Source organism: Capsicum annuum, unplaced genomic scaffold (assembly GCF_002878395.1).
Source record: "Capsicum annuum cultivar UCD-10X-F1 unplaced genomic scaffold, UCD10Xv1.1 ctg3595, whole genome shotgun sequence".
Taxonomy (NCBI): Eukaryota; Viridiplantae; Streptophyta; class Magnoliopsida; order Solanales; family Solanaceae; genus Capsicum; species Capsicum annuum.
The window spans coordinates 1,057,457-1,080,483 of NW_025842902.1; the positions used below are offsets into that span (position 1 = coordinate 1,057,457).

Genomic DNA, 23,027 nt, shown 5'->3' on the forward strand with positions numbered 1-23,027 from the left:
GTGTTTCTCAAATTAAAAGTGATAGTTTTTGTGTATCTTTTGTACTTTTATGAGTTTAGTCGTGAAACATAAAAAAAACAATGTAGATGAGCTTTTAATACTTATGCTTTATGTAATGCGAAAAGGACATGGGCTAGTCCTTTTCAAAATAATTGACCCATGTTTGGATCATTGAACATTCATGGTCATTCAACTCAAACAAATTCTATATTGTGGTTATTTCATAATTTGGATCGTTTTAGCTCAAGTAGTTTAGATACAATTCATATATAATATTGATACAATCCATATGTCATATTGATATAATTCGTGAAAAAAAAATAGAACAACAAGTTTATGGGTAAAAATTGTATCATTGTTGTATGAAGGCACAATACATAAACATGTCCTTTAACTTGACCGCAGATCACATCTATGACCTCCAACTTTGGGTGTGCATAAGTAGGTACTTAAACTTATACATAAACATGTCCTTTAACTTGACCGCAGATCACATCTATGACCTCCAACTTTGGGTGTGCATAAGTAGGCACTTAAACTTGTATAAAGTTGAACAAGTAGATACATATGTCTTATATGACATCCTAAGTGGTCAATTCTTATCCTATATAGCGTCCGACGTATATTATGCCACATAGAATGTGTGTGTCTACTTATTTAATTTTATATAAGTTTAAGTAGTTATTTGTGCACATCTAAAATTGAAGGTTATAGATGTAATTTAATATTAAGTTAAAGTGCATGTTTATGTATTATGTCTGGTATGAAATATATACATTTTCAATAGGCCCTTTCCAATATAATATGCATAGAATTTGTATATGCATATAGTTATTATTATTATTATAGAAAGCTATTAAATATCGCTAGAAAATAAAATTAAACTTCAATGTTAAATTTTTGTGTGATAGTTTCATGTCAAGTGCTATTTACTTCGGCCCAATTCCTGCTGGTCCATACCGTGTTCCGACTCCTAACGCGTTGACGTTCCCGGCATTCCCGTACCTGCCGGAAAACTATCGGCTCGGAGAGAAAATTAGCATTTTATTTCAACTTGTTTATCCAGTGCACCATAGATATAGGTATGATTTGTCTACCAGATAACTCTTGTCACTTTCTTTCTTTATTATTTTTTCATGTTGTGGTTTTTGAAAACCTGATTTCAGTCGCTCGGATTCTTTTTCAATACCCAGTTGCTGCTTAATTCCTCTTTTGGGTTTTTCTTTCGCTTAGCTTGATAAACATTGTGTCTTTGATTGTACTATGTGCTTAAAAAAGGGATGTTCTTTGCTGTTGAAAGGTCAGAAAAAGTCTCTTCCTTTAATCCTCAATGTAAATCCAACTTCCAATGTTGATCAACTTAATGGTCAAAATGGTAAAAACCCTGTTGACCCAAAGGAATCTGATGTATTGAAGAGACTAAAATATGAAGAAAATATTTCAACTGCTTTAGAGCATTTCAAAGGGGTTGCCAATTCAAGCTCTTTCAAGCACGCCCCTTTAGCATATAAAATAATGATGGAAAAACTCGAAAAGAAGCAGGAGATGAACAGTGTTCAGTACCTCTTACAGCAGATGAAATTGGAGGGTATTAGTTGTTTCGAAGATACATTTATCAGTGTGATTGATGCCTATAGGAGAGGTAAGGCGGCAGAGCAGGCATTGAAGACATTCTACAGGATACAGGATTTTGGGTGTAAGCCTACAGTTAGGATATATAATCATCTCTTGGATGCTTTGCTCAGTGAAAATAGGTTTCACATGATTAATCTTATTTGTAGTAACATGAAGAAAGATGGGACTGTTCCCAACGTGTATACGTATAACATTCTTCTTAAAGCATTGTGCAAGAACAATAGAGTTGATGGAGCTCAGAAGTTACTTGTGGAAATGTCAAACAAGGGCTGTTCTCCTGATGAAGTGAGCTATACAACGATTGTGTCTTCCTTGTGTAAGTTTGGTAAAGTAAAAGAAGCCAGAGAACTAGCCATGAGATTCACTCCTGCCATTCCTATTTATAATGCTCTGATAAATGGTCTTTTTAAGGTATATAATATTAAGGAGGCAGTTGATTTGTTGGATGAGATGGCTTACAAGGGAGTTGATCCTAATGTCATCACGTACACTACGATTTTAAAGGCATTTGCTGACCAAGGAAATCTTGGTCTTTCTTGTGCTATGCTGAGCAAGATGTTTGTTAGAGGCTGTTCTCCAAATATTCATTCGTTTACTTGTTTGATTAAGGGAAATTCATTGATGGGACGATGGTATGAAGCTCTTGATGTGTGGGATGGTATGATCAAAGAGGGAATTTTCCCCAATGTTGTAGCATATAATACACTTCTCCATGGTCTGTGTTTGGCTGGTAATATGAATATGGCTGTGTCTGTTTGTTGTGCAATGGAAAGGAGTGACTGCCATCCAAATTCAACAACCTACAGCACCCTCATTGATTGCTTTGCTAAATCTGGAAATGTGAGTAAAGCATCTGAGATATGGAATAGGATGATAAATCTTGGTTGCCGTCCAAATGTTGTGGTATATACATGTATGGTTGATGTACTCTGCAGGAATTGCATGTTTGAACAAGCTTACTGTCTTATAGATAACATGGTAATAGAAAATTGCCCCCCAAACACCATTACTTTTAACACATTCATCAAAGGTTTGTGTTGTAGTGGCAGAATTGAATGGGCAGTGATGCTATATAATCAAATGGAAAGATTTGGTTGCTCTGGTAATACTACCACATATAATGAGTTGTTGGATGGTTTATTCAAATGTAACAACCTTACGGTAGCACTTCAGCTTGTTAGGGAGATGGAGGAAAAAATTATTGAATTTAATTTAGTTACGTACAACACTATAGCATCTGGTCTCTGTCATATGGGGATGCTTGAGGAAACTGTAAAACTTGTGGCAAAAATGTTGGTTAGGGGAATTACACCTGATGTTCTCACCTTCAACATACTTATGGACGCATACTGTAAGGGTGGTAAAGTTGAATCTGCAAAGCAACTTCTGAATGCTATGTATCAACTCGGCTTGCGTCCATGTTTCATATCCTATACCTGTCTGATAGGTGGACTGTGCAATTGGATTAGTTTGGAAGCTGCTATCTGTTGCCTTCAGAGGATGATAACTGATGGCGTTCCACCCAAGATATCGACATGGAATGTTGTAGTCCGTCATTTGTTGTGCAAGATGGGCTATACAAGTGCACTACAATATCTAGAGAGTATATTGGCAGCAGACTGAAGGTGTGAACTTGCTTCAGCCGATTGGAATGATGAATACACGAAAAAACTTTTCTGTGGATATGAAAGCAGTAGTTGCAGTTAAAGCAATTTTACGATGGAGGGTCCTTCTCCAGACCTGCATTGACGAAGTGGCATTAACTTGTTTAGGAGATATGGCTAGTAAGAATCCCTCAGAAGAAGTTTAACATCATCTTATCATGTTTATGTTAGTTTACTGGTTTTGTTCTCACCTTGTTGATCCCCAGCTTATCAGCTGATTTAACTTATCTATTGAATAGATTTTGCAGGTGAATCCTAATTTCATTTGCTGTTGACTTGAGGAATTCGGAGACCCACCAAAAGATCTTGCAGGTATTCAATTGCTAATAGTTACTACGATATTATAGGCTTAAGCTTGTAAGTACAACCAAAAGGCGGAATAGCTCCTTTAAATTAGTGTCTACTCTGAAAAATTAGATAGCTCTAGTAGCAGCGGTAATGATTTTTAAGGTCATGCATTATGCTCTGTGGGTACCTTTTAGTAATAGATCCTTTTGGTTCCTAACCCCTTACTGAAAAAGTTGTGTTTCTAGTATTATAGTTATTTTGTTTTCTTCTAACTTGCTTTTTTGTATCAGTCTTTTATCAAATTGAACCACAACTATTCAATGATAATGATCCCCACTGTTTTTATTCGTAAGATTATTAGATGGAGCCTGGTAAATTGTTAGTCCTGCATTCCTGCTATTAAATTCTATTATTTTGACACTGATTGTAAAATTGTTTATATGCAGTCTGTATAGTTTGGAAGAAGTTTCATGAGAAATCCCTACCAAGGGTATCTCTTTGGTGTGTCCCAAGAAGTGACAGGGCAGAACCAGGAACCAGACATGAAAATGGCAGCCATAATTTTTGTAGAACTCCACTGGTCTTTTTGGCATGAATCTTTGCAAGAGGCATTATGCATAGAATGAGAAGGGGTGATTTAACTGTAAACGATAATTTAAGCTGGGTCTTGCTTGGAGAATAAAACAAATCAGTATTTGAAAATCTCAGATACAACTTCATCATTGGCATTGGCCTTTCTTTTGACCCATTTTCCTATTCTATCACGGGATATGTGGCATTGTCCGACTACTGACCAGCTATGGCAGCTATTTTTAACTTTGCTGGTATCAAATGGTTTGTGCCTAGGGACACACATTATCTTTTGCCCTGTAAATACGTACAGAGGTCTTTACACAGAATCTTTTGCCCTGTTAGTACGTACAGAGGGCTGTACAAAGCATGAAATAATTGGGATACATGATTCCAGGTTGTACCTAGTGGGTGATTAAATGTTTTGAAGAGAAGCGGAAATCAATTTGGGGGATTAAATTAGATTGTATCTCAGTTACTTCATTTTTGGTGTATAAAGGAATATGCAAGTGAGGCAGAATCTTTTACTAGATTTCATTGATTTCCCTCTGAGATTTAGAAGTGGGCTATATTTTTGGGCCTTTTTGCTCACTGTACAGAAACTCCAATACTACCTTTGTGCTGTTTTTGAATACAGTTATTACCATTTAAACAAAAAAAAGTATAATTTACCCTGCAAACGAAGATAATCTCCCATTTTCCAGTCGACATTGATCTATTCACAGTGGATTGCCTGTTGCATGGCGAGTTATTACAATAGTGTCTGCAATCCTTCTTTTTTTTTCGTAGATTCATCTGTGCTGCGAGTACCAAAAAAGGAATTCAAAGAGGCCAAAGCAAAACAAAATTTAAACAAAACCTCCTATACAATAGATAGAACAAAACCATATGGAGAACTTATGATAATTATACTGAGGTCTTAATCGTACATGGAATAAATATAATAGAACTATAGTGAGGTTTAAATTGTACAATTTGGTATGATATGTTTGAACCATGGATTTACATTGAACATTGAGCCACCATATGAACATGGTATATCGAATAGATCATCAAAGTTTCCTTTAGCTAGACAGGTTAACAAAAAGAGAGAGGGAAGTGGGTGTTTCGTACAAACCAAGAACCAAGATCAGGGAAACTATTATCTAATATAAAATTATAAGTAATCAGAATTCCAGGACAGTGAGCAAAATAAATACTAGTTTTCACACACTTACTTTCCTTTTTCATATCTTGTATCAATTTGTCGACTGTTTCTACTGTTCCTATCATCTATATCGTCGTCAGCGTCCACAAGAATAACACCATCAGTATCATCATCATTCATTTCCATATCTATGTCATACTCACCCTCCAAATAGTCTTCATCATAGTCATCATAATCATCCATATCCTCTTCATTTTTATCATCTGTACCAGCACACACAGTATTGAACTCTGGAGGAGGAGGACAATCCTCTGTTTCTGCCTTGTCCCGCTTAATCACAAGATGTCGAATGATTCTCTCATCTTTGTCAAGCATACTCTTGAAATCATTAATCCATTTGGCTCCCAGCTCGAAATTCATCAAAATGTAATGAGCTCCTGATGCTTTCTGAATCTTGTATGCCAGTCTACGCATACCCCAGTCACTGAATCTCCACAGCTTCCCTTTCTTCTCTTTCAAAAATTCTGCATGTTTATGGAAAAAAATCACAAGCTTCAGGATTATTTTAGCCACGATGTGAAAAACAGAAATGTCAAATCACAGGGAAAAAATGATGATGGTTAGAACAAGTGACGTCATTTAGAGGATTGGGGAACAAGAAAGCTATGGTTGTTACAACATCTGGTAGATCAGAGCCACTTCTGAGATACTAGCCTTTGGCATTATTCCACCTTTCTTAGCTCTTTCCAAAAGATCATGAGGTATAAGCTCAAAAAGGGACTTGCTTTTTTTAAAAAAAAGGGGACTTAGCAAACACATTTGACAGCACACAGCAAAAACCGGACATTAGTAGAACAAATAGATGTTTGATGTATGAAAGGAAAAGCTAACCTTGAACTTTTGCATTCACACTCTCAACCTCGTCTTCACGATCCTCATGAATCAGATACACCACTTCATAGTGTCGCACTGTACACAGCAGGGAAGTCAATAAATAATCTAAACTATTAATTGAAAGAAAAGAAATAGATCCATAACAATAAATCAGTAGTCAAATTTCCTGCACTCCTTCAATTCCATTCAATGAGTTAATCGGCCCGTACAAGCAATATTAGCAAGAATTCATGACACAAGGCATGTTACTTTAGTCAGAAACAATCTTATATTAAGTATCCAACCACAAAGAATCAAGTATCAACTTCTCCATTATAAGGGTGGTCTCCAATCTTACAGTAAAGTCTTCAAGAAAAGCAGATGACAGATTCCCAAAGCTCATTTCCACAGTTGAGAGAAACAAATCATTGAAAATGTTGAGCCAATAATAGATTCTAGCCATTGGCAGCTCAGCACTTTAGCTGACAGATACAGCAAAGTTTTCCTCAGTTGAACAAAACATAAAGTATCTCCAACATATGTAAAGCATCTCCTTCTACTTGCACTGATAAGCAACAAAGACATTTATTGTGCAGATGACATGTTGCAAAGAACCCAAAATACTTTTTCACAACACATTTTTTAACCACTGGGTAATCTATGAGATTCCAACATCCGTCATATATAAATCAATCAATCATCTACTTGGGATTAGTGATATGAATCTTCTATGTTTGGACCCATTTCATATAGATAATGTGGCCTTTAAAAGTAGAAGGCTCGCCAAATAACACACTTATCTCTACCTAAACCTAATGTAAGTGTAGTCACTACAACTTAACAACTACTTATTTGATATCTCCCATGTGGATCTTTTGATTCCACCATCCGTTCCAGAAAAAGAAAATATATGCAGATAGCGAAGATGACAACATATCCCAGCTGCTATCTATAAGTTTAAGCGCTTTTTTATTTTAGATTAAGCTCATAGAATGATTTGTACTTACTCTGTTCCACATTCAGATCACTTTCCAACTGCAGATTTAGCGCCTCAAACAGTTCCTCTGCAAATTAGACTCAAAGTTTAGTGACCTCAACCTCTAAAGAATAAGATAGCAATGAGCAACATGTTATTCGCAACCATATAATGGCTTACCCTCTACAGCATCTGCAAACTCAGGTAGAAATCTCCCGTCTTCTTGAACCTTTCTCTGCAAAATCAAATTAGAACTCACACACAAAAGCAAAAGAATATCGGACTTACGCCATGCTCTTAAGATTAGGCAATCTTACTTTAAAAATTGGCTTCGGCTCAACGATATTTCATTAGAATTCCAGATAAACAAACCAGATTACATATGGGTGTAAATGAAAATTAGTGCAGATATATAAATTCTTCTTTAATAACCTCTCTAAGGAGCACAGCTTCAGGAAAAGGACCAGTGGCTTCATCAGGTTTAGGAACAAAGCTATGGGAGTCAGATTTATTCTTCTTCTTCTTTGATGCTGAAGCAACAACAGCGGTTCTAAGGTTCTTGTTGGAAAAGTATAGGAATAAAGAAGAGCGCCCATTTGCTGAAATGGAAAGATAACATTGAGGAGGAGGAAAAGAGGAGCTGACCAACTTTCCGATATCAGGTGAAGAGATAAGAAGAAGGGACTCCATTTTTGAGGGGATAGGTTTTGATTTTTGAGGAAACGGGCTTTTGAGAAAAATGAGCCCTCAAGTTTCCAATTAAGAAAAGGGTAAGTGGATCCCACAAATTTGTTAAGAAATATTAAATTTTTTTTAATAATTGAGATAATTGTTGGATAATTATATTAGTTATTTGAATAACTTTGTGCAGTTGTTGTATAATTTGGCAGTTATCGAACAATTTTGGCAGTTATTGAACAATTTCACAAAGTTATCAAAAAAAAAAATTATTTCTCCCACCTAATTTATAAAACTTGGAAGAGTCTCACTTAATTGGATAACTTGAGAGTCCTTTTTAATCTTAAGTCCCTTTTATCTGCGAAAATTGAGGTCTTTTCAAGTCTCCTTTTAAATATTGGTACTTGATCGAAGGAAAAGGTCAATTTAAAAAAAAAAATTAAAATAATTGAAATTAAATTAATATTTTTAAAATTTATAATCTTTTTCAAAATACAAATCAATCTTCAATTCTATTTTTATTACACATTTAAATTAAAGGGATCAATCATTTTTTAAATAACATTAGTTTTCAAAAATCAAACAATGTTTCCTCTTCTCTTCCCTTTCTCTTAACAGCTAATGCTTAAATTCAACAGATTGCCTCAAATAAGACACAAGAGATTAATTTTGTTATCATTTTCAATCACTATCAGTTGTTTGAGAATCCACATTCACTTTCTTCTTTCTTGTAGCCCGTTACTTTCTCTCTCTTTGCATGTAAGGTCTTCTATATTTATTGTTTTTTGGAAAAATTAGAATTTTTTAGTTAATGACGAAAAAAAACTTTAGTTGTATTACCTTCAAGTATAAGTTAATAATTTTGAGTTTTGATGGTAGAAAAAATAAGAACAACCCGAGAAAATTTCAATTTGTGATAGTTGTTCTCATAATATGGTGGTTGGTATAAATGAGGTATCTTTTCTGAGTGAAATATATATTTTTTATTGTTGTTCTCAAATATTATTGTAAAAATAGCATAAACTTGCACTTTGACCTTTTTCGAAGATATTTATTGTGAAAAATTTGTCTTGTTGTTTGTGTTGTTGTATTGAATCACTTCACTTAATATTTGGTTGGTGTTGTTGGTGAATGTTGGTGGTTGTTGGTGGTGGTGTTTGTTTATTTTGTGGTGTTGTTTGTGTTCTAGGTATATATTTGTTTTGTTGATGTTATTGTTGTTGTTGGTATTGGTGTTGCTGGTGTTAGTGTATTGGCAAAAACAAAAATATTGGTGTTGTTCATGTGTGTGTATGGTAATATAGCAACTTGGTGTTGTTGTTATTGGTATTCTTGTTTTTATTGATATATAACGTTGCCCAACAGATTTGTAATATGTTGGAAACAACTACATATCTGTTGGTTAACTGACTTGATTTCTCCCAACAAATGACGTAACTGTTACAACAAATGTGTCATGTAGTGAAATTAATCAAAACAGGTCCTTATTACGATTCTTTTTCAAAAAAGTCAAAAATGTTCCATAACTTCGTGGAAAAATTAAAAAGAAAGAAGGTCTACTTGATTTTATTTAAAAAAATAATTTGGAGTCGCCACTTAATTTCAAGAAAATTAAGAAACCATTTAAAAGGGTAATTTTCCAAGAAAATCTTTTTAAAATAACCAGAGTCTAGGTAACGGTTCAAGTAAATTCGAAAGAAGGTGTTAGACACTTATGAAAATTCACAAAGTGTGATTCTCGACGGACTAAATTTATTTGGCTAATTTTGAAAAAAATCTTAAGTTGCTTGAAAAAAACCTTGTTTTAAGAATCTTGAATTTATTCAAAAAATTCTAAGTAATAAAATAAACTAAACATCAAAGTTTTAAAATAACTCTAACTTCAACAATTTTATCCGAATCAAGACTTTGGGCTAAATAATTAACTCAACTTCTTAAACATGGATCTTGAGCCATTAATAACAATAAAAGGATATAAATAATTTCTTAAACTATTCTTTATGTTTGCATAAATAGAGGAATTTAAAAAAAAAAAAGTGTATTAAACAATTAAAATAAAATGAATAATTTAGCTTAAATTTACTCCACAAGAATTCATCTAGATTAATTAAAGTAAAAATTACATATATAACGACATGTTTAGTGGTATTTACTAAATATCCCAACTTTTTTCAAAATTTTCTAAAATCCCAACTTATGGTCTTTGAAGATACATTCAATTTGCGATAGATACATCCTGCAGATACATGTTATTATTAAATTAATTTACTTATTTTAAGGGATATAACTGTCTAAATAGCATTAATGTATCAATTATCATAATAAAACCTTGTAATCCTTGTGCTCTTTATGCTTGTATCACCGAACGACTCATACCACCCAGTCGTAACCAATATAGAAAACCAAACCACCATCCACTAAATACCTAAAAAATAGGGTCACCTGACCCTTACCCACACCATACGACTTATATGATTAGTCACTACTAGGACAGTGAGCTCAAAGCTCAGGAAATTTCCAAGGGCCAAAATTTAGGGTGTTTCAACATTGTTCCTTCTCTTCCAAAGAAACCATAAAAACATTAGGAACAACATTATGAACTGCCTTTTGTCTACCAATTTCTTTAGCATCCTACCAACACTTTATAGACATTATCACTTGAATCCATGGACTTGTAATACTAGCAGCAGTAGTGAAAGAGCTCCAAACACATGATGCAACTTTACTTTTAAGAAATAGATTTTCCATAGTCTCCCTAACTTGAACTTCACAACCTTGAAACGTGGAAAATGTTAAGATTCCATAGAGCCATAACTAAGGGTGTCAAGTGGGTCGGCCCTATCTGACCCTCGTAACTAACCCGGCCCGGTAAGCCCTAGGGCTTTAGGGTTCCGGGTCCCGGGACGGTTATTTTTTTAAAATGGGCCCGGCTAACCCGGCCCGGATACCTTTTTAAAAAAAATTGGGATTTTGGGTCAAACTAGCCGTTGGCCCAACGACTATATAGCCGTTTTTGGGTCCAACGGCTAGTTTGGGCCCATTTGTTAAAAAAAAAAAATTAACTTTAAAAAATATTTTTTAATCCCAAAAAAAATTCTATAGATACCCTACAACTTCAAATCATTTTTCGCATAATTTTTCACTCTCTCAAATCTCAATTCTCAATTCTCAAATATTCAATATATTTAATTTCTTAAAGTGGTCACTTTAATTTTTTATTTTTTCATTTACAAAGTACGAGCGGAAGTTTCTAAAGTCGCAACCTTTGGATACTTCCAAAATTTGGTATTGTTGTTCCATCTCTTATATTTAATTTTTATTTATTGTATTAATTGTTTAATATTTAATTTTATTATATTTGTGTATTTTGAATATTTTGAGTTTAATTTAATTTATATTATGGATAAATTAAGAAACCTCGCTACAAAAGGTGTTAAAAAAATTTATCCCGAAAGTGGTAGTGGTAGTAAAAAGCGAATTACTAGCGGTAGGGTAGTTCAAGTAGTAGATATACTCGTGTGCCTTCACCTCCAGTACCGCTTGGTACACCTTTTGAGGAAAAAATAGGTGTAGGTGCTCACGATATGGATTATGTAGAAGCTCAGAAAAATTACGGTATAGAAGAAGAAAATGAAGTAGATGTGGTTAATTTAGACGAAGATAATGAAAATATTGCTGAGACACCCGCAGTAGGAGATGCTAACGTTAGATCTGAATCGGTTAATCTCCCTCTCCGTCCTCCCAGTACCCCAAGACCTCGTAAAAGAACTAGTGTTGCATGACAATTTTTTGAACGTATATCAGATATTGAGGTGCAATGCAATATTTGTCAACAAATATATAAGCATAGAAGTGGAGGCAAGCAAGGGGCTATGGGTACGTTAATGAGACATATAGCTGAAGATCAAAAAAGAGAGTTAAATATTGTACAAAGTGGTGGGGATGTTGGTGGGCCAACACAAACTAGAATGGACCCAGCAACCGGTCACGTAGCGAAGAAGTATAATAAATTGAAGGACCAGGAAGAAATAGCTAAAATGATAGTTGTGGGTTGTTTGCCTTTTAGTTTTCCTTCTTCTGAAGCCTTTATTCATTATATACAAACAATTTATAATCTTATATTTAATGGTATTCCTAGAACTACTTGTCGGTCTGATATTTTTAGACTTCATTCACAATATTATTTTTATTTATCAACATTGTTAAAAATATTCAATGTAGATTGTCCCTAACTTCTGATCTTAGTCGTGCTGTAAATAAAAATGATTATTTAACCGTTACTTGTCATTGGATGGATAGTAATTTCGTGATACAAAAACGTATTCTTGCTTTTTTATATGATGAAGATCGTAAATATACTGGATAATTTATTGCTGATTATATTGTTAAAATTGCCGGATATTATGGTATCGAAAATAAAATTTTATGTATTGCTTTTGATAATGCTTCTAACAACAAGGCTGCTATTAAAAAATTAAAATCTACTCTATCTCCGCCCTTGCTTGAAATTTTTCATATTAAGTGTGCATGTCATATATATAATTTAATTGTAAAAGATGGTCTTGAGTTTTTTGAGCTTTATATTGAAAAAATTCGTCTTGCTGTTGGTTTTATTCAAGGAAATAATCATAGATCGAGAATTAGAGAATTTAAATTTAAATGTCAAGAAAATGGACTTACACCGATTTGATGCCTGAGGAAATTCATACTAGATGGAATTCTACGTATGAATTTTTAAAAACTTGTTATAAATATAGAATTCCTATTACACTAACTTTTAACCAACATTGCGGTTCATTTGCTGATTTTGCTGATTGGATGCTACATAATTCTGATTGGGTTGTAATTAATGATCTTGTTAAGTTTTTAGAAAAATTTTATGTAGCTACGGTTGAATTTTTTGGTGCTTATTATCCTACTGTTTGTAATATTTTGGCATATATAGCCGATATTTTTGGTTTACTCAAAGAATATAAAAATAAAGAAGGTTATAAAGAAGCTGTTGGCGCCATGTTTATGAAATTTAAAAAATATTTTTTTTCGATTCTCCCTATTTACTTAGTTGGTGCTATGCTAAATCCTTGCATGAAATATAATAATATGTGTCACTTTAGTACTCTTATTTATACTAACTTAGAAATAAATACTAACCATGATTCTGAACAAGTACAACCTGATTTGTGGACGGCTACGGTTGATTCAAAGGATTACATAGAAAAATTATATAATCACTATGCTGATTTATTTGATTTAGCCGTACCTACAAATATCACTCCAACTGTCGCTCCTCATCCACCCGAGGAGCCACCATCTTCTAAAAGGCCGGCACATAGTGGTTTTCTTGATTCCTTTTATGATTTAAATTGTTGGAATAGTGTTGATGAGAGAACTTACACATCAACTTATCGGAAAGAGCTGAAATATTATCTTCGGTCAGCACTAGAGGATCGCAGACGACGAATCAAAACGTTGGATTGGTGGAGGAGTAATGAAACACAATATCCTGTGCTTTCAAGTATGTTAGAGATATCTTGAATATTCCAATGTCAATCGTTGCATCAGAGAGCGCCTTTAGTTAGGGACGACAGCAGCTTGGAGACAACCGACACTCATTGGGAAGCAATGCAATGAATGTTCTAGTTTGCCTCAGAGATTGGATTAGAGCGGAAAGAAGAAACCAAGGAATAGAACCGGAGCCAAGCGACGAGATGAAACTTGAAGAAATTATGTCTTCACGGGAGAACTCAGCAGAATCAAGTCCAATGCATGGTTTTGCTCCCATTGACTTCAACTACCTATGCAAGTTCCTGGTAATATTAACATGAATAAATTGAAAAAAATGATGCATAATTTGTAGATTTTTCATTCATGTAAATTATAAATTTCGGATTATTTTGCAATCAATAAAATTCACCAAATTCATTCACTCCTTAGTCCTTGCTTTTTATATTTTTTCATTTAACGATTTAAAATTTTAAATTGAATTTCTAGTTTTCTACTTTAAATTAAAAACTTAATTCTAATATATTATTAATTTATTATATTAAGTAGCATATGTTTTGTATATTTGTGTATATATCTTCTATAGAAGTGTATATTTAACATATACATGTGTATATGTTTTATAAATTAGTATATAACTATATCTATATATATTGTAATATGTATATAATGTAGTATATTTTATAAGTAGTAGTATATATACATTGAATGGTGCGTATACACATGTATATATCTTCTATAGAAGTGCATATTTAACGTATACATGTGTATATATTTTATAAATTAGTATATAAGTATATCTATATATATTGTAATGTATATATAATGTAGTATATTTATAAGTAGTAGTATATATACATTGAATGGTGCGTATACACGTGTATATATCTTCTATAGAAGTATATATTTAACGTATACATGTGTATATATTTTATAAATTGGTATTTAAGTATATCTATATATACTGTAATGTATATATAATGTAGTATATTTTATAAGTAGTAGTGTATATACATTGAATGGTGCATATACACGTGTATATATCTTCTATAGAAGTGTATATTTAACATATACATGTGTATATATTTTATAAATTAGTATATAACTATATCTATATATATTGTAATGTATATATAATGTAGTATATTTTATAAGTTGTAGTATATATACATTGAATGGTGTGTATATATAAGTAATTGACTAATTGTGTATATGTGTATATATTTTTTAAATTGTAATGTAGTATATACTATATATATTGTGTATATATATATTATTTAACGTATTTATGATGTATATAGGTGGGTATATGACTATATGTAATGTATATTGAAAGAATTTTTTTTTTATATTTTTGATCGGGTTTGACCATTTTTTTAACCGAGTTTGACCGAATTTTTATGGGTTTGATCGGGTTGGGTTAAGTGGGCCGGGTCCAACAGTAAAAAAATTAAAACCCACCCTAACCCAGCCCGACCCGTCTAGCGCCAAAACTGGCCCTTAATCGGCCCTCAACCTGATTAAAATAGAAGGGTCGGTTCCAGGTTGGCCCGGTCCGGCCCGTTTGACACTCCTAGCCATAACTGTAGATACAATAACTCTATTAGTCTATACCTTTCAAGTAAGGAAAGGTATTTTAAAATAAAGTCCTTTCACCCAAATATTCTTAAAAAAAACAATTTCCTTTTCTTTGTTTCTGAACAACCTCCGTGCACTTTCCAGTATGAATTTTCCTGAGCTTGTTTTGGTCCACCAAGGTCAATTCCCCATATCATCACGTATGCAATAATTCAAGTGTTGTGGCACATATTCAATAATATTACTAGGCAGATAATTCCTCATTAAATCATAATCCAATCTGTATCAGTTTAAGAATTTTCTATATTTGTAAGAGCATGACAAGTAAGTACCTCTAACGGCTTATTAAATAATGAGTACAACATAGTCCAATTATCAAACCATATAGAAGAGGTAACTCCTTTAGGTTTCCATCAAAAAAGTTACCCAATTTTTTCCCTATTTGGAAGCATATACTTCAGCATATAATTCCACAATTTTTAACCTTTTTTCACTGAACAAGAGAATTTATTTACTTCTTGCAGTATTTAGTTCATATGAAATTAGCAGATAGAGTATTTTTAGTCTTGAATCTCCACCACAGTTTGACATATATGGCTTGTGATACCTCAAAAATAGACCTGAATTCCAGACCTCCTTATTGATTAGGTAAACAAACTATTTTTTGAAGTAGTCCAGTATTTACTTTTTCCTGGAACTTTCTTACTCTAAAAAAATTAGAGAAAATTCTATGAAGTTCCTTAATAACACATTTAGAAGGAACTATGGCTGATAAAATACGTATGGAGACACTTCGTAGAATACTGGTCATTAATATTTATTTACCTCCATAAGAAAGCATGTTCCTTTTCCAAGCCTATAACTTTGATTTTACCCTTTTAATCCTATCAATATAGTGCTCCTTCCTCTTTCTGTCATGATACACAAGGCACCCTAATTAAGTCAAAGGAAATGCCTTCTATTTATTCTTGTCCATTCCTCCACCAAAAGTCTATCTTCAACAACTACATTTTGGTGTAAGTAGAAAGCACTCCTCTTAATTCAACTTCTGTCCTGATTTAACTTCATACTCCTATAAAATGCATATGATTTTCTTCAAAGAATAACTGCTAGTTGAAGTAAAAATGATTGTATCATCTAGATAAGAAAGAAGATTAATATTTTCACTCTACTTTGATAAGTCATACCTTATATACAGATCATCATCAAAAGCAACATTTATGGTCCTAGACAAAACTTCAGCTGAAAGAATAAATAAATCTAGAGATAAAAGATCTCCCTAAGAAACCATGAGCTTGGCTATTAATCAAGATTAAGTATCAACTATTGGAAACAAGTCTCCAAATTAGATCTACCACCACTTCTAAAAATCGTATCCTTCTCAAAACTTTCATCATGAAAAATCACGATACTCTATCATAAGCTTTGGAAATTTCAAGCTTTATAACCACATTAGTTATCTTGCCCCTCTTTCTAATATATGTTACAATTTCTTAAGTTAACAACATATTATCAATGATGTTTTTGCCATTCATAAAACCTGATTGATTTGAAGAAATTAATCTTGGCAATAATTCTTCAATTTTATCATAAAAATACTAGAAAAAATATTGTTGATAAAATTACTTAGACTAGTTCGTCTTAAGTCTGAAAAAGACATAATTTATTTTTTAAAATAAAAGAACCAAATTAATATGAGTAATTGACTTGGAAGGAGTGTTGCCTCTTCAAAAATCTTAAACTATTCTAAAAATGCCCTAACCCACAATCTCCCATCAACTCTGGTAGAATCTGCTAGTCAATCCATCTAGACCACTTGAACTATGCCCATTGAGATTAAAAACAAATTTCTTGACTTATTCCACAATAGGTAATTTACTAGGATTTGCATTCTCTGTCTCAATAATGAGTTTAGGAATATGACTTTATAAAGAAAAATAGGTAGCATCTCTTTCTTGCAGGACTGATAATTGTAAAAAATTTTGCTTTTATGGATACATCACTTTTCTCTTCTAGGGGTGCACATCGATCGGTCCGATTTGGTTTTAATTATTATTGTTTTGATTTATTGGTTTTCAATTTTAAATATACAAAACCAATAACCAATCAATGAGATATTTTCTTATCAGTTTTTGATTTATCGATTTTTTATCGTTAAAGGTTCGATTTTTGGATTAATCAATAAGAAAATACTCATAAAATAGAAATAGTAACAACTAACATTAGAAAATAAAAACTTAGTTGCTGCCAAAATCGTACACAATGTGTTTTAGTTTACAAGAATCTTCAAACTTGAACTGAATGTTAGTTAAAAAAAAACTGAATCCTAATTGTTGGAAGCTACTAAATGCTTCAAACTTTCTAATACGACAATACCTGCGCTTTGTATTGTACCTTTATTGTCCTAAATAGGTTAATACTTTGTGAATCTCTAAAAATCAGATCTACCACCACTTCTAAAAATCATATCCTTCTCGGAACTTCCATCCTGAAAAATCAGGATACCTCTATCATAAGCTTTGGTAATTTCAAGCTTTATAACCACATTAGTTGTCTTGATCCTCTTTCTAATATATGTTACAATTTCTTGAGTTAACAAGATATTATCAATTATTCTTCTGCCTTTCACAAAACCTGATTGATTTGAAGAAATTAATCTTGGCAATAATTCTTTGATTTTATCATAAAAATACTAGAAAAGATACTGTTGATAAAATTACTTAGACTAGTTGGTCTTAAGTCTAAAAAAGACATAATTTATTTTTTTAAGCAATAGAACCAAATTAGTAGATATATATATACGCACACACATAGAGGTAAAATAGTAACTTAGTGTATCCTTATTAGGTTATTGGTTCAACTGATAACCAATACGCTAAAACCAAAATCGAATCATTTTACCCAATAAAATTTTTTAGAAAACCAATAAAAACTGTTAACTTAATAACCCAATAGCATTTTTATTGGTTTGGTTTTTGCACACCCCTATTCTCCTCCAACCAATTACCACCACGTTCATGATCCTTTGCAAGTGAAGTTTTTCCCTTTTTCCTTTCACGATACTTATAAAAGAACTTGATATTTTTATCCCCATTCTCAAACCAGTCATAACTTTCTTTCTGTTGCAAATTAGCATGAGTAATTGACTTATAAAAAGTGTTTCATCTGAAAAAATCTTGAACTATTGTAAGAATTCCTTGACCCACAATCTCCCAGCAACTCTGAAAGAATCTGCCAGTCAATCCATCTACCACTTAAACTATATCCATTGAGATTAAAAACAACTTTCTTGACTTCTTCCACAGTAGGTAATTTACTAAGATTTGCATTCCCTGACTCGATAATGTGTTTAGGAATATGACTCAATAAAGAAAAATAGGTAGCATCTCTTTATTGTAGGAATTGATAATTGTAAAAAAGAAACTGCTTTTACGACAATATCACCTTCCTCCAACCAATTACCACCACTTTTCATGATCCTTTACAAGTGAAATTTCTTCCTTCTTCCTTTCATAATACTGTAAAAGAACTTGGTATTTTATCCCTATTCTCAAACCAATCATAACCTGCTTTCTGTTGCCAATAAATCTCCTCAAAATACAAGTACCTCTTTAACTTAGCCTGAATTTTTTTGAAGCATTGTTCTATTTACAATGCTAGGATCTTTTTCAAATAATTTTTCTTTGATTTTCATAATATCTTTCCTGATGATCAATTAATTTAAAATGTCTCCATAGGAATCTTTTATCCATTTAGTCAATGCATTCTTAACTCTTTTTATATTCTCTTTGAAATTCAATAAGGATTTTTGAGATTTATTTACCTTTCATTTTTTCCTCACCATCTCCATGAAAGAATCATTCTCAATTGAGAATTTCAGAAATCTAAAAGTTTTTTTCAGTCTTCTCACCCTTTCCTCAAGAATTAAGAACATATGGGCATGATCAGACCTTGTTCTTGCTAAATGTTTCACTTCTATATGATTAGAGCATTCTTGCATTTCATGATTGGTAAACACCCTATTCAACCTTTTAAAAATGTAAACATTTCATGCTTGCCATTTCACCATGTGAACAGACTTTCTTTAAATTGAATCTCTGCTAAATCATAGGCTACTATGCAGTTATTAAAGTTTTAATGATCTTCCTCCAATACTGGTAAACCTCCAATTTTCTCTTCTGCATTTTTCACCATAATGAATTCCCCTGTATTATATAAGGGTTGTCTATACCTTCTTCCAATTGATAAATATCCTCCTACAAAATTTGCCTCTTCAATGCATTACATTTAACATACACTAAAGTAATAAAGAAACTCTGATTATGATTGTGTTGCTTCAAATTTATGGTTAATTGTTGCTCTATGTCTTTGAATATTGAGTAATCAAAGTCTGAATATATAAAAATCCAGATTTTACTATTATAATTAGAAACTCCTAGTGGCATCTTTAACCTTATTCTACACTTGTTGATATGTCTCTAGTTTTGAAAGAGGTCTAGTAAACCAATAAAAAAGAACTTATAAAATTTGTGAATCATTTAAGCCATTTAAAAAGCTTGTTGGTACCCCATTGATCTAGTGTTCCTAACAAGAGCTTTTATCTCTTATTTACCATTTTTGTTATTTTAGGTTTAATTCTGATAGGTTGAGAATTGTCCCTATTTCCTTGCTTTTTTTCTCTTCTATCCCTCTTCAATAGTCTTCGTGATAAGTCTTTTTTACTTCCTCTCTAAGATTATGGGAATAATGCCATGCAAAACTCTATTTGCAGATAGTACAGTGATGGCATTAGATTCATCTATCTAGATTGATGTGGGAATGATCATTATAGACTTTTTATTTGAGCTGTCATCATTGTTATAACAACTATATTTGTAGTATAGAATGTGAAACTACCTCATTGCTTATTGTATCTTCTCCATGTTGTCCTCATGTATTGATCTTTAATTTTACCTCCTGCTTATTATCTTTGTCATGTTATTGCTCATCACTAACTATTTGTTGTGTTGTAGGTTCTACTGATGCAATTTTAAGATCACTCAAACTATCACTTTGAGCTGCATGTGAAGCCCATTTTCTGCAACAACCATTCTGCAGTACAGGATATTAAAAATACCATATTACATGTTGTATCTTCTCCCTGTTGTCCTCTTGCATTGACCTTCCCTTCTACCTCCTGCTTAAACTTATTATTATGTTGTTGTTCATGACTAGCTATTTTTTGTGTTGCAGGTTCTACTGGTAAACTTTGAAACTCACTCAAACTGTTACTTTGAGTTGTACATGAAGCCCCTCTTTCTGTAATCATAGATGTGTAAGATACCTCTGTTGTATACAATTTTTCTCCTCGATAAGTTTCTCCTTAGTTTTTGAAATATTTTTAGCATCTCCAGTATTCCTCTATGCTGTAACATATTTATCAGAGTTTTGTTGTTCTTTAATAAGACCTATAGAGTTTGCTGATGTTGTTGCATGTCCTTTTGTGCTTGCCAAAGACTTTATTGACCTATTCCTTGGCTGAATCACCCTTATGATTTTTTTATTTATCCGGTGAATTTACAGCAAGATGTTTATAATTCTCCTTATCCTTTGCATGTTTTGAACTTGAGCTACTAACATCGTCGGACTTCTCTGTTGTATTAAAAGACTTGAGATTATTTTCTCCTGTCACCTCTCCTAACATATCAAATTTATTCCCCTTCACAGGTTGAGTTATAAGATCAACCTTTTTTTCTACTTACTTGGATTTCTATCCTTCACCACATTCCATAGGCCCGAATCACCAACCACCTTTCCATTAGATAGAATTTTAATCTTTTCTTTTTGGAATCTATTAACTCAAGGTTTAGAAGCATGTTTATGGACTGTCTTTATCGGGTTTTCAGCTTTCTTCTCTTCAATTTCCTCCTACTTATCTCCACCTTTATCTTTGTTGATACTTTTGCATTCATCAGCTCCACAATATTTTGGGACATAGTCATATCTGATAGTGGTAATCATGAAAAATCTTATTTTGTGTGACCACAGATTTGGTGGCATCCAATTGTTACCTAATTTCTCTTTTTAATTTTGTCCTTATCTAATATTATATAATCCTATTTTACCCTTTATCCTATATTAACTCCACGTCTCCACCCAAATATCCTATCCTAATACGTCCTCTGTGTTCAGTTCTATTTTTACTCTTTTTTGATAAAATATATTACAGTAAAAAATGAATCTGACTACATTTATTTTGAACTGTTTTTTAAATTAATTTTGTTAGAATTTGTGTGAATTTAACAATCAAAAATAACAAGTAAAATGAAAATAAAAAATAAAAATAATTGACAAGTAATTTTGATCTGGGAGAATATTAAACAACAGCAAACCATATGATATATTCAAACATTAAATTTACAATACAGTACAATCCAAAAATTATTAGACAGACCACCCACGATCAAGCTCTCATAGATCCCCTTCAATTTTCTCATTCATTTATTGTATAATTCAAAAAAAAAATATTTAACAATTTACCAAATAATAACATTTTTTTTTGAATCAAAGTTTCGAATAGAATATTGTATAAGATAATATTTTGTGTGAACAGTGGTAGAAGAGGACACCAACATGGGTTGTGTTGTAGTGGTAAGACTACTACACCCTTAACTAGAAGTTTCGAGTTCGAGCCTTAAGTATGGAGAAAATTCTGTTGGGAGCGCCACCCTCAGAATAGGTCCTGCAGTGCGCAATCCAAATTAGTCAGGACTCCAGTGTTGATATCGAACACCGGATAAACAATAAAAAAAAAATGGTAGAAGAGGACAAAACTTTTACTATAATTGAAATCTCACACCTAGCCAGTGTAAGGTGATGCTACCATCCTTAAATTCAGTGGCAATTTGATATGTCGGCAGCAGGTGCACACTGCATATATATATCTTTTTTCAATCAATAAAACTATTTATTAAAAGTATCAACTACTATTGAAATAAATGTATATCTATTTAAATAATATAAATAATATTATATTTCAAATAGTATGGCATGTTGTAGTATTTTTCTTCACATCTTCATATTGATGGATAAAGTACGGTAATCAACAAAGAGAAAAATTATCTTTCGGAAAGAAATTAACTTTAATTTTTCCAAAATTATATGTATATATGTATATATATATATATATCCGTATGTCTTTTGTCAATCAATAAAACTATTTATTAAAAGTATCAACTACTATTGAAATAAATGTATATCTATTTAAATAATATAAATAATATTGTATTTCAAATAGTATGACGTGTTGTAGTATTTTTCTTCACATCTTCATATTGATGGATAGAATACGGTAATCAACAAAGAGAAAAATTATCTTTCGAAAAGAAATTAACTTTAATTTTTACCAAAATTAACGTAAAATTTATAATCTAAAAAGTGTTTAAAGAGGGATATGATGACCGACCATCATATTGGTAATAAATAAGGAGCAAAACTAAATGTAGTGAACAAAAAATTTCATTAATATCAAAAGTCAAAATTATATTGGTATTGATACACTTAGGCCCTATTTGGCTATGAGAGAGTATCTTTTTTTCCGAAACTTTTTTCACTTTATTCAACATATCTCAAATTGTTTTTACTTTTTTTCACAAAAATTATATTCACGGTCAAACACAACTAAAACTACAATTTCAATTCCAACTCCAACTTCAACTTCAACTCAACTTTTTTTTTTTTCAACTTTTATGGTCAAACGCTTATTAAAACACATCCTAAACTATAGTAAAGTAAAGGAAATTCAGCAATTAAAAAGTGCCTATTGCACCTACATTTAAACTACTTCTACTTTGAGATTCAAGCAGGGGATATTGAACCGGTTTTGACACATATATGATGTTGGGTTTACAAGTTCTCATGGCATACTTATGTGAATAAATAGGTTTATGAAAATAATTCTCTAACATATATATTATTTAAATCATATTTTGTGATTAAAGTATGCACCTTTTAGAGACATATCTATATCTATTATATCAATGAATTATTATAAATAAAAACACACAAAAATTCCTTAATTAGCAATAATCTATCAAGAATCTCTCTCTCTCTCTCTCTCTCTCTCTCTCTCTATCTA

At 32.2% G+C, this 23,027-nt stretch overlaps 2 protein-coding genes across 3 annotated transcripts; one reads left to right on the forward strand and one right to left on the reverse strand.

The window, feature by feature from the left end:
• The first annotated feature begins 780 nt into the window (after positions 1–780).
• On the forward strand, positions 781–4,753 carry LOC107878320 (pentatricopeptide repeat-containing protein At3g48810). 2 transcript variants are annotated; one of them, XM_047403213.1, is made up of 3 exons: positions 781–3,419; positions 3,539–3,611; positions 4,034–4,753. In XM_047403213.1, the coding sequence occupies exon 1, from the start codon at positions 1,264–1,266 to the stop codon at positions 3,256–3,258; it is 1,995 nt and encodes a 664-aa protein (XP_047259169.1). In that variant the 5' UTR covers positions 781–1,263; the 3' UTR covers positions 3,259–3,419; positions 3,539–3,611; positions 4,034–4,753. The 2 variants fall into 2 exon arrangements, with proteins under 2 accessions (XP_047259169.1, XP_047259168.1); XM_047403212.1 differs by having other exon boundaries at positions 781–3,611.
• Positions 4,754–5,046: 293 nt separating this feature from the next.
• On the reverse strand, positions 5,047–7,920 carry LOC107878346 (30S ribosomal protein S6). Its single transcript, XM_016725304.2, has 5 exons — positions 7,586–7,920; positions 7,334–7,388; positions 7,185–7,241; positions 6,196–6,273; positions 5,047–5,828 (listed from the first exon to the last, which is right to left on the reverse strand). Exons 1-5 carry the CDS (start codon positions 7,841–7,843, stop codon positions 5,371–5,373), a joined length of 906 nt encoding a protein of 301 aa, XP_016580790.1. The 5' UTR covers positions 7,844–7,920; the 3' UTR covers positions 5,047–5,370.
• Positions 7,921–23,027: the final 15,107 nt, after the last annotated feature.